Here is a 13,004-nt window from a genome sequence, read left to right as displayed (position 1 = left end):
TCTCCTCCTTGCTCGTTCAACCACACGAGCTGTCCCTCCATCACACAAGGCATGCTGTCACCTCAGTGCCATGGCAGGAGCTCAAGTTTCCTCTGTTGAACTCTTCCTCTCCGCTCGCGAACTCATTAATTCCCTCACATGTCCCCAGTCTTCACTTAAATGCTGTTTCCTCAATGAGACTCACCTGACCACCCCATCGAAAATGGCAACCTCATTCCAATCCTACGGATGGCCCTCATCCTGCGCTAGTAGCTCTTCTGCCTGTACCACTGATCACCTACTAACATGCTCTGTAATCTCCTTAAAAGTATTGGGTTTGTTGTTTATGGATTGTCTCTCTCCTCTGTAAACACTTTGTAACTTCTTATTCACTGATGAAACTCAAGGGCCTAAAGGGTGTCTGGCATATAATAAATGAGTGAATCTGGATGATAAGGTCAATTTTTTTATTCTGATACTTCTCTGCATGACAAAAAAGAAGCCACAAAGGACACAGAAATCTTAAGAGTCATCTGAAGGCGAACAGGGACAGAGCATTGCTTGGTCAGCTGTCTCCTCCCTGAGCCAGCAATTCAAAGATTCAGGCACACATTTATACTTACTTGGAAAAAATGAACACAGGCCTCCCACTCTGCATGATCCAATTTTAGTTCCAAAAAATAACAGCCAATAATTACCAGGGGCTCACAGGGACAGCTCTAAGTGCCTAAACACCTGACTCCTCGGTCCTGTCAACAATCGGATGCAGCAGGTACTGGGTTTATCCCCATGCCATAATAGATGAAGAGCCAGGACCCAGGATTTGAACCACGTGATCAGACTTCAGCATCCGTTTTCTTAACCACATGTTCGCTTCCTCTCAACAATTAGATAAACCAGATACCTGACAACCTTGCTCAAACTAAGCCCAAGCACACTCCAAACGTCATGAATTCCAAACCTTTCATGAAGGTACAGAGCACAGGGACATAAGGTTCTTACCAGGTACCCTCAAAGAAAGGCAGGGACAAGCACGTGAATTCTCTGCTTTTGACAAACCAGGCACTTCGGAGTCAGAGAGATGGACTCTAGGACCCAGAGAGTCCCCTTGCTGTCCAACTTTATAGTCATTCGATGGCTGCAACACCAAAGCAGATTCCCCCAAATAAACTCTTTATCCATTATACACAAGAACATTTAAATAGCCCCTCTGATGGCTGTAAGTGAGTCCAGTTTGAGCCAGACTAACCTCATTTCCCTTTTGAGTAGGGTTATTAGACTGGGAGATCAAAGGAATGCTACAGACATATGGTATCTTGATTTCAGCAAACCATTTGACAATCACTCATGATGATAGATCTTGTGGGCAACGTGGAGAAATGTGGTTTGCATGGGAAGGTGGGGGGAGCATTCAGGGCTGCTGCAACAATGGTACCCAAGGAACAGTGATTAACAGACGTCAACTTGGAGGGATGCTGTTAGTATTGCCTGCCAGTGGGCTCTGGCCTTGAGTCCATCTGAACATTAATTTTATCAAAGATGTGGGTGATGGGCTAGAATCATGTTTATGATGTCTGCAGAGAGCAGACTGCTGTGGGCAGTAGCTGACACATTGAATCAAGATTTTAAACCATCACCACTGATTGGAAATGAAAGAGCAAAGCAAGCAAGATTCAATTTAACAGAGACAATGGGGGAGTCTTATGAAATTTAAGTTCAAAAATACCAACTACACAAATGGAGTAGAGGAAGCCACGTGTAAAAGAACTGCCACCATAAAGGATAGGGACTTGTTGGGCCATAAGAGCAATCAGGCACCAGCAGTGTCCTGCAAATGGTTAAAGCAACAAGGGCTACCTTAATCCTAGGGGGACATCAGACAGAGAAAGGAATAGGCACACTCCTGCTCTCCACCTGTGGCAGGGGACAATCAGAGTGGATAGGACAGGAAATTTGGCATTAAGAGTGCTGGTAGAAGGAACTAAAGTTGTTTTACCTGGGATGAAGAAAACTTAGAAGTGACAATAATAGTAACCTCTAGACACTTAATGATGTCCTGGAAAAGAGATTATAAGCAGATTCCATATGGCTCCAGACAGCAGATCAGGACTAAAAGGCAGGCACTGCCAAAAGATAGATTTAGTCTCAGTGTAAGTAATGACTGTTTTAGAGTGGTAACTCACCAGTAACAAAGTTGGGATGTGGGTGGCCTTTCCTAGGAATCTTGGAGGGCATGGAAATTCAATGGGCTTCCACTTGGGACATTTTCAAAAAGAGTCCCACCTTGGGTGGGCAGTTGGATGTGATGGGTGTTAAGGTCTTTCCCAACTCTAAGATCCCAAGACTCTTCAACTCTCGTTAACTTCATTTTACTCTTGGTTAACTTTGAGAGTCCCTTGGACTGCAAGGAGATTCAACCAGTCGACCCTAAAGGAAATCAACCCTGAATATTCATTGGGAGGACAGACGCTGAAGCTGATGCTCCAATACTTTGGCCACCTGATGCAAAGAGCCAACTCATCGGAAAAGTCCCTGATGCCTGGAAAGATTGAGGGCAGGAGGAGAAGGGGATGACAGACGATGAGATGGTTGGATGGCATCACTGACTCAATGGACATGAACTTGAGTAAGCTCCAGGAGTTGGTGATGGACAGGGAAGCCTGGCATGCTGCAGTCCATGGGGTTGCAAAGAGTCAGACACGACTGAGCAACTGAATGACAACAGCTTTGAAGGACTTAGGTGTTTCATAATTGAGTGATTTTTCATCATATGGATGATCAGGTCCTCAGAGTCCTATTTCAGTACACTCAAACCTTCTCATGTTCTCACACCTGTCTTAGTCATTTACAAAGATGAGCTAGACAGGGTCTCTGCCCTTTGTGGGCTTACAGTCTGCTTAGGAGGGTTTGCCAAAACCTTATTTCAACAAATTTAGACCTTAGAATGGGAGCCTTACATTCAGAAACCATTCTCACCTCATTATCTTGTTTTCACTTGTTATCAAGATGTGATTCATAAGGAATTCTTGATGCAAAAAGAACGTTCAAGAAGTTTTGTGACTGAGGGTTTGTTCTGGGGATACTCTTCCCATGATTGTTTTTAACAGAGTGTCTCGCAAAATCTTGTGGTTCACGATTTTCATTAGAGTAAAAAGAAATTCAACTGAACTATCAAAAAAAAATTCCAACTACATTTAAAATTGTCTTTGTTATAAAATTTCAAAATATTGGGAATTCCCTGGTGATCCAGTGGTTAGGACTCGGCACTTCCGCTGCTGTGGGCCTGGGTTCAAGCCCTGGTGAGAAAACTAAGATCCTGAAACCCACAAGAGTGGCAAAAAATAAATAAATTCAAAGTCAGTGATCTTTAAGATGTTTGGGCTAACATGGGACAACAGGAAAGATGCCATGTGTAATTGGAACTTAAAGGTGATGACTATTGTAGAAACGAAGCCCTGAGATTGAAGATGTGTCTGAGTGCTTCTGTGGAATTTACACCTTCCTGATGGCATTGTGTAGAAAACACTTCCACAAACACAAAGAGAGAAATCTTTACTGTTACCATCTTAGAAATATCAGCCCAACAGAATCGCAAGTACTTCCTAGGTAAAATAGTTCAGTAGTTTTGATTTAAAAGCCCAATCCAGTACAACAAGAAAAGTCGAGGAAGAAATGTGTTGCTGTTACTGGTTATGAGGAAGTTACACCCATGGATTATTAACCTTTGAAAGATTGCTTTCTTCTCAGTTTCTCTACAAGAGGTTTTAAAGCAGCTTTCGGTAGAGCTGTTCGGATTCCATAATGTCTCAGAAAAACTTGCTGAGTAGAGCCAGGAGGAAAAGACACCTAACCACAGCGACAAAAACATCCCTCCCCCCCAAAGAAAACCCACATTAACCAGACTGTAAAGGGGTTTTGTGAGTGGTAGAATGAACAGAATGGGGAGGAAAGGGATCACCCTTCCAAAAGCAGGCTGAAGCCATGATGAGTGTTGCCACACCAAACCCAAATGAACGATTCACCCCACGTGTTACTTCTTAGACTACTTCTGGCTTTAGCAGTTTGGGGCTCAGCTGTGGCTGAAATTATGCATTCCAAATAGGGAGCATGGATCTCTTGGGGCCATCACTGGCCCAATTCCACAGGAAGACAAATGGCACTCTCAAAGGCTGGCTGACAGAACGCCAAGGAAATGACGGAGTGTGTCTTCATCATTATAGGCCTGAGTTTGCTTTGGGCCCCTTCTCACCTCTGAAGCACTGAAGACCTCCTCCCACCCCAATAAGAGGTTTGAACTGAGAGCCCACTTAAGGGTGGTAAGTTATATCCAGACCCACCACCAAGCGTCTGGAAGGGTGTGCCCATGTGGCAAATCTAATAATCCTCAGGAAAGAAGTTTAGGGAAAAAGAAAGAGAAGCGTGACCTCTACCATACTCTCGGTCCCAGGTCTTCATCTTCACAGTTCAAAGATTAAACAGACTGTTCTGGCATGGGTTCTCCCAGACCTTATGAGCGCAAGTGCAAGCTCAAGGGCAAGAAGGTTTTATGGGAGTTGACCCCAGGGAGCACCCATAGGTAAGAGATGGGGAAAAGAAGGCAGAGAATACACAGTGTGTCTGAAGACAAGTCACTACAGTGAGCAACTGCAGCTCAGTCCTCTGGTGAACTCTGAAAGATGGTACAGAACATGCCTTGGAGCTCTCTCATCCAAGGAGCAAGGAAGCAGGGCCACTGGTCCCCCAGTGTCCTATCCATAACTGGTTGAGTACTGCTTCAAGGGCATTAACTCACTGGCACTTCTGAATTGCCCTCTGCTCAGGGCCTAGCATGGTCCATCAGGCAGAAAAAAAAAGAAGCCCTAGGCACAGTCACAGGAGTTAGCAGTAAGTAGCCTTCAGAATGAGAGGTGAGGACTGAAGGAATCTAGCAGAGCACCCACACAGTCTGCTGTCCATAAGGAGAAAAGCTAAGATAAAGGTTAGCACACAGTCCTAGAAAATTTGCAGGTGGAAGGCAGCAGGCAAGGGATCAGATTCCACTGTGATGAGAAGATGACAACTCCACAGATTAGCCAAGAAAGCACAGAAATGAGCCAGTGAAATGTTCCAGAGAGAAGAGCAGTATACACACTGGCCTGAAGAACAAGAAAGCCTGGAGAATTAGGGAACAGCCAGTAGAACTCAGTGTGACTGGACTGGGGTGGAAGGTGGGGAAGGCAGGGAGGGACATGACAAGTGGACAGAAGCATATTGATTTAAACATTGGAACTGCTCTAGATTTGTGCAGCCACTCATGGGAGAAAAGTCTAATGTTTGCAAATATAGTTTGTGCACTGAGACCTGGACCCTAATTCTAGGCTCCAGCACTTTCCAGCTGTTACTACACAGAGTAAGTTGTTAACTCTCAGTAAAGTAGGAAAATAACGGGACAATAACTCTCATAGAGTCATTGTGAAGATTCAATACAATGATTCATACAATGATCTTAGCACAAGGCTTGACATAGAGCAGAACTCAATGAATGTTAGCTAAAAAATAAAATCAATCTACTTGTTAGATAACAAACGTGTCACTGTAGTAAAATGGGGAAATGATGGTCTTTTCAGTATGTGGCAATGGATTAATTGTGCATCCACAGGGAAAAATGCATCTTGACCCCTTCTTCACACCATGTGTAAATATCAATTCCACGTGAATCATGGATCTAAATGACAAAGTCCAAACAAAAAAAACTTCTAGAACATAGAAGAATATCTTCATGACCCTGGGGTTAGTGAAGAATTTAAAAACAAATAAAACAGAGCACAAAGAACACTAACCATAAAGAAAAGGATCCATAAAGTGGATTACATAAAAACAAGAACTTCTGCTCACCAAGAGGTAACACTAAGACAGTGAAAAGGCACATGACAGAGAGACGGTAATTGCAGTATCTATAGCTCACAAATAACTTACATCCACAACTCCTACAAGAGAAGGAAAAAACATACAAAGAACCATATTGAAAAACGAAGAAAAAATGAGGAAAAGAGAATATTCAAGTGGTCAAAAATACATATGAAAAGGTCCTCAATCTTATAAGCCATCAGTGAAATGCAAATTAAAACCACAATGAGATTTTTATTAGCTGCCTACAGAGTAGCTACAATTAAAAAGACCATACCAGTGTTGGTAAGGACATGGAGCAACTGGAACTTGCATATACTTCTGGGAGTATAAATTGGTACCACCAGTTTAGAAAACTGTTAGGCAGTAGCTACTAAAGCCAAACGTATATATCCCCTTTGATCTAGCAATTCCACTTTTAGACAGATTCCAAACAACTGTGTATTTATATATGTGTGTGTGTGTATTATATTCCAAACATAAGCCCACCAGAAAGCACATAGAAAAACATCTGTGGTGCTAGCCCTACCCTGGAAATAACCCAAATATTCATCATTAGAACAGACCAACAAATGGTGGTATATGCACACAATGGAATTTTATTCAGCAATGAGAACGAACAATCTACTGTATATACAACAGCATGGAAGACTCTTACAAATTTAATATTGGGTGAGGAACACGAGACACTTAAAGGTATATACTATGTGACTCCACTTACACGAAGTTCAAAAACAGGAAAACCTAATTGATGGAGGAAGTCTTCCCTTGGGGAAGAGGGTAGTGACTGATACAATGGGCCTTGGGAGGGTGGTTCAAGATTCAGCAATGTTTTCTTTCTTGATCTTGGCAATGGTTATGTGAGATGCTCACTTTATGAAAGTTAACCAAGCTATAAATTTATGGTCTGTGCCCTTTTCTGTCGATTTCCCCAGTGGCTCAGCAGTAAAGAATTTGCTTGCAATGTAGGAGCCACAGGAGATGCGGGTTCAATCCCTGGGTTGCAAGGATCCTCTGGGGGAGGGCATGGCACTGCACTCTAGTATTATTCCCTGGAGAATCCCAGGGATAGAGAAGCCTGGTGGGCTACAGTCCACAGGGTCGCAAAGAGTTGGACACAACTGAGAGACTTAGCATGAATTTTCAGCTTCAATATAAAAAGTACTTTAAGACTCAGAAACTAAATACAATCAACAGCAACCCAAAAGCCAATGTCATTCAAATGTCTCAGGATGAACAGTTTGGAGTTGAGGCCTATGAAATAATTTCAAAATCTCCAGTTTTAGTGACCGAAAAGCTGGACTGAGTCCATGTTTATGACCGTAAGTCTCAGAAGGCTCTCCATACAGCCAGGGAACCCCTCCATACTTCTTTCCTGCATCCACATTCCCTTCCTGAGACAGCACTAATGCCTTGTCCTCTCTCCTCACATTACCAACACCCTCTCAACTGATTATCTCTCCAAGAAAGTCAGAGAAAAGAGATGGACTTGGGTAAGAACACCCCATCCCACTGCTACCAGTTCACCAGTCCACCTGTCCCTCTGCCCATATGTGTCATCTTCCCTCCAGTTTCTATGGGCGACGGTGCTCTGATCCCTTTCCCTCTCAGCCTCTTAAGGACTTCCATAATTATCCAGTTCTTTTTCCAGCATCATCAATTCTTCCCTCTCCATGGAATCTAAACATGCCTCAATATCAACACCTTTTATGAAAATCTCCCTGGGCCCTGCATTCCCCTCCAGCCACGATTCCATTCCCCCCTACCTTCACAGCAACACTCCTTACAAGAGCTGTCTGTGCTTGCTCTCTCCTCTTCCACTTCTCCTGTTCTCTTCATCCCCTCTTATGTGGCCTTCCTCTCTACCCCTCCACTGAAATGGCACTTAGCAGGGCCACTCATTGCTAACAAGGTACCAGACTCAGTGGTCTTACATCAGCACTCATCTTCCTCTCAGAACCATTTGACCAAAATGATTCCCCCTCCATTCCTGAGACACCTCCTCCTGGCTTCCATCATACCACTCTCCTGATTTTCCTTCTAGCTTGCTCACTGCTCTTTCTTCTCTACTAAACTTTCAAAGTTGGACTGCCCTAGGGTAAGTCTTGGCCCCCTTTTCTTTACTCTCTACCTGGTCCTGAGCTCCAGGGTTTCACATATCATCTCTGCCCTTACATCTCGCATCTGCATCTCCAGCCTGGACCTCTCTCTTGAGTTCTGAATTCACACATCTAATTGTCTTAGATGTAAGCATCTCACGTTAACATAGCACAAACAGAAAAGTATCAGTTCCACTACCCTCTACCCCAACCATAAAAGATCTACTCTTACATAAACCTTACCCATTTTTGGAAATGGACCTTCTATAAGCTATTCAAGGAAAAAAACTCACTAGGAGTCATCCATAATAATTATTATTTTCTGCTCTTATACCATGTAACCAATCTAATTGGTAAGTCCTGTCAATTCTATCTGCAGAATGAATTTACAATCTGAGCCTTTCTCACTGTCTATTGAGTTCCAGCCATGGGCACCACTTGCACTGTCTAACTGGTCTACCAGCCTCCAGACTTGCCTCCAGAGTGACTTTGCTGAAGTGTGTGTCAGATGATGTCACCCCTGCAAAAACCACTCCTGTCTGTCTCAGGGCAACAGGAAGCAGCTATCCAAGGATGAAGCAGCATGGACAATGGTGATATGGGTGGAAAGGCTATACAGGGGTATGGAGGCATCCAGACACATTCAAGGAGGGAGAAGAAGGAAGTCCGGTCACTTTTAGGCTTCTTCTCCCTTTGAAACCCCCTTAGGCTTTGAGCAACACTGAAGGGAGACGCATAACATAGCAGATGCCACTGGTTCTCCACCCACACACAGCCCCTTTCCCCTTCCCAGGCAACCCCAGCAGAGATTCCCAAACACACCACAGACATTTTATTTTAAATATTTATTTACTTGGCTACACGAAGTCCAAGTTGTGGCATGCGGGATCTTCACATCTAAAAGGTCCCGCGTGCCACACCACAGACTTTTGACACCTCTCCGCATGGCCCAGGAGCCTGCTGAGCCCACACCTGGGGTGGGTCTCAGGAGTCAGGGAATTCAGGCTCCAAGTGCTCTCATCAGTGAGTGGTGGAAGTTGATGGAGAAATACTCCAGCTTCCTCATTCCTCAGCGGAACACTTCCGGGTGTGTGCTGGATTGAACCCCAGTTGCCCACTCCCCTACTCATTCCCCGTGCTTCATGGGATCCCCTCTCAAAGAAACTCCTTGCACAGAAATCCTTGTCTCCACCTCTGCACACTAAGAAGCCCAAATTAAGACACAATACTGTGTTTCTCCTCCCAAAGGTAATGCCTTTATGACATCAAACAGGAACAATGTCATCCTAAATTTATATGGACAAAAGAAGAGAGAGGTATGGGTACAAAGCATGGAGATCATGTTTTAGAAAAATGTAAAAATAATAGGAGATTTTAAGTCTATCCCTTTTATTATATGAGATCCATCTTTATTTATTTATTCATATATAAATACATATAAATAGAGTATGAAAGAAAGTGAAAAGTGAAAGTAGTCAGTCCTGTCCAACTCTTTGTGACCCCGTGGACTGTAGCCCACCAGGCTCCTCTGTCCACGGAATTCTCCAGGCAAGAATACTGGAGTGGGTTGCCATTCCCTCCTCCAAGGGATCTTCCGGACCCAGGGACTGAAACCAGGTCTCCCGCACTGTGGGCAAATTCTTTACCATCTAGGCCACCAGGGAATCGCCTAAACTGAGTATATGTTCATTATATGTTCATCACTTGTAAGCACACACCAAAAATCCCTTTTTATCCATTAACCATTAGTCTGTACTCCAAACAGTGTAAAGGATTGTATTAAATTCTGGGTACATAACTACCCACCCCTGCCTCTAAAGAAAAAAGGGAGAAAACTCATTCTGCTCCAGTGTTGAGTTTCACTTATGAGAAATCTCATTTAAGGGGCAGTGTGTGTCACACACACACACACACACAGGAAATGTATGCAACACACACACACACACACACACAGGAAATGTATGCAACACACACACACACACACACACACACACACACACACACACGAAATGTATGCACCACTCAACAGTCTGCAAAACTTCCCTCCACTCCTTTTGAAGTGAAATCACCACTCCCCCGACCGCACTCCCTAGATATCAGCGCTGTTGAAAGTGAAGGGCCTGTCCCTGCTGTGTGGTTTGGGGTAAAAAAGGAGGTAGGATTAAAGCGCTCATTTCAAGTCCCAAAAGTAAAATACGACTTGGCCCACGGCAGTCCTAATTCTTTCCAGAACTCATCCCCGGAATTGCCCTTTAAACAACCAGTCATTAACCCAACTCCGGGTCTTTTATAGCTGCGAAAACCGATCGCGCACATCATTTATTCATTACGCTTATTATTATTGTTATTGCAGAAAGCAGCGAATCCCCGGGCCGGGGTTCAAAGGGGTTTTACTTTATTTTATTTTGGGGAAGGAGGGCAGTGCTCGAGCGGGAAGGGTTGGTTAGAAGGCTGGGCCAGGTTGCAGGGCAGAGGTGCCCGGAAGTCCCCGGGGAAGAATGCCGAGAGCGCCCCCGCCCCGCGCGCTCAGCGGCCACCGCGCACCGGCGCAGCTGCTGCAGCAACCAGGGAAGCTTCTTATGTAAGTCAGAGCCGCTGACATCACCTTCGCTGTGAGCGTCGCAGCCGCTGAACTAGGCGCCAAAGGACCGGCATGCTAGCCTAGGGCCCCCGCCCACCGTCCGCTCGGTTCTAAATGACTCCGACACCTTCTGATTTGGCCAACAGTGCGCCAGGGGACCCTCCTGAGCGCCAGAATTACATTTATTGGGAGCCCTGGGATGTCGCAAGAGTGAAGTTAACAGGCAGCAAAGGTGCCCAGGGGTCTTGCACACTCGGGTGAAATTGGATGAGAGTACATGTTGGGGTGGGGGGTGGGAGTGGGGCGCGGAACACCTCCAAGATTCTTGGAGGGCAGATGGCAGAGAGAGTCAGTCAGTAGGAACCCTGTTGTGGTCAGGGCAGGAGAGATGCCCAAGGGTCTCCTCGACCTCCCCAGGGTCCGGGACACTTCTCCCTCCACGCCCTTCCCAGGCCACAAGGCTGGAGCAGAGCGCTTCGGAGTTCACTCCGGGAGGCGTGCGGCGCAGCGCTATGGCGCACACAGGCGCGGGGCACAAGTTCGGAGCTCGGTGCAGCCCCTGAGGTCACAAGAGGGCCAAAACTGCCACAGCAGAGCAGAAGCCCTAAAAGGCCACTTTACTTCCCTAGCCCCCCCCCCCCCAAGCACGCGCTGGGGTGGGGGTGGGAGGACTACACAGGGCTCAGGACGGGCTGTTGGAAACCACAGAAGTAGCACCAACCCTCTGCCTCCCGGGGAGGGAAGGAAAAATCGAGCCCTAGAAGTCAATGACAGACCCCTCACCCTCCTCTGTCCCCATAAATGCTCCCTCTCTGTCCACCGCTGCCTTTGAGGTCAGAGACCGCCCCCTTTAACTTTCTCCCCTGGCGTCTGCATCCCTCACCCGAACTCCGGGAAGACTGGGGTGAGTCCCAGGGGAGGGGAGGGATGGGGAAGCAAGAGTAAGGTGTAAACCGCAGCAGGCGCGGCGCCGCGGGGCTGGGATTGCGGCGACCGCGGAGGGCGCGAGGGTGCGGCGCCGGAGCGAGCGCTAGGCGGGCGGACCGCGCGGGTACTCACGCACTGCCTCCTGCTTGGGGTCCAGCGTGCCGAGCACGCGCTGCACGCCGCCGAGCTTGCCCTGCAGCGCCCAGACGCGACGGTGGGTGAGCTGGATGTCGCTCTCGAGCTCCTGGAAGAGACTGCACGCGTGCCGGGCCACGTCCGAGAGCTGCCGGAGGACGCGGGCCAGCGCCGCGTTGCTGACCGCGCACAGGTCCAGCATGAGCAACACCGCGGTGGCTGCCGCTGAGGACGCCTCGCCAGCCACAGACGCCGCCTCCAAGACCCCTGCCACGCACTCCTCACCCGCCGCGGGCGCCTCTCCGTGCGGTGGCGGCGCCTGGTCGGTTGGCGCGGGCAGCGGCGGCCCCGGAGGCGCGGGGGGTGCGCGGGGAGGCTCCTCTGGCCCCGGCGCCACGGCCTCGTCCCGTCGGCCGGGCAGCTGCAGGGGCGGCGGCGGCGGCGGTTCCGCGCTCCCTCCGATCGCGTCCTCCGCCGGGTCAGGCGCCGGGCGTCGCTGCCGGCACAGCCACTGCGGCTCCACGATCCGCTTGGCGAAAGGCATCCCGCGCAGCCGGGCCGCGACTTTCTGGTCTCCTCAAAGCACCCCTGGCGAGTGGGGAAGCGGGCGCGCCCACCTGGGTGGAGAGGCGGCTGGAGTCCAGGGAAGGTGCGTTCGGGCAGTCCAGATATGCAGGGGGCTCCTCGCTCACCTGGCTTCCTCCTCTTCCCCGCCCTCCTCCTCGTGCACCGTTCCCTGAGTAGGATGACAAGCACCGGGCACAGAAATCCCGGGGCGCGCCTAGGCTCTCCTCACTTGCTTCCAACCCGGGTCGGCTGGCTCAGCTCCATCATTCCTGCGCTCGCCGCCGCCGCCGCCGCCCCGGCCGCTGCCGCCGCCACCGCCTATATAAATGGGCGTGTGTGTATGTGTGTGTGTGTGTGTATGCGCGCGCGAGCACGCGCACGCGCGTGTGTCTGGGTGGGTGGGTGGGTGTGAGTGTGTGCGCGCGCCTCAGTTTGAAAGTACTCCGGCACAGGCCTCTCCCCGCGAGCCCGTCGGCCGCTCCGGGGAGCAATTGCGCCCGGGATCTCTCGCCCTCTCTGGGCGGGGAGGTGGTTTCGGAAAGGCGCTTTGAAAACCCGGAGAGAGGAATCTGCCTCAGCCCAGGCGCAGGAGGCGGCGCGGGGGCGGTGGGGCGGACGCAGGGCAGGGGAGGGGAGGGGGAGAGGCCGGGGCGAGGGGGCGCAGCGCCCTGTGCGGCCGCTGGGAGTCACTGGTGGCCTCACCTCTCCAGGCTTGTTCTGATGCAAAGACACTTCCTAGCCTCGGTGGGGTTAGGATTGAGACTGTCAGCGTGGTGGCGGCGGGGAGTCCTCAAGTTGGGGTTGGGGGTGTAAGTGCGGAAGAAGGAGGT

The 13,004-nt window shown here is 48.7% G+C and overlaps 1 protein-coding gene across 1 annotated transcript in view; it reads right to left on the bottom strand.

Moving 5' to 3' along the window:
- Positions 1–12,563, bottom strand: part of NHS (NHS actin remodeling regulator) — a 337,770-nt gene extending 325,207 nt beyond the window's left edge. The window contains exon 1 of the mRNA XM_043459974.1: positions 11,605–12,563. Within this exon, the coding sequence (XP_043315909.1) occupies positions 11,605–12,151 (547 nt within the window). The 5' untranslated portion in view covers positions 12,152–12,563. The remainder of the gene's footprint in view (positions 1–11,604) is intronic.
- Positions 12,564–13,004: the final 441 nt, after the last annotated feature.

The sequence above is a fragment of the Cervus canadensis genome, chromosome X (assembly GCF_019320065.1).
Source record: "Cervus canadensis isolate Bull #8, Minnesota chromosome X, ASM1932006v1, whole genome shotgun sequence".
NCBI lineage: Eukaryota > Metazoa > Chordata > Mammalia > Artiodactyla > Cervidae > Cervus > Cervus canadensis.
This window is presented reverse-complemented; position numbering and strand designations above follow the sequence as displayed.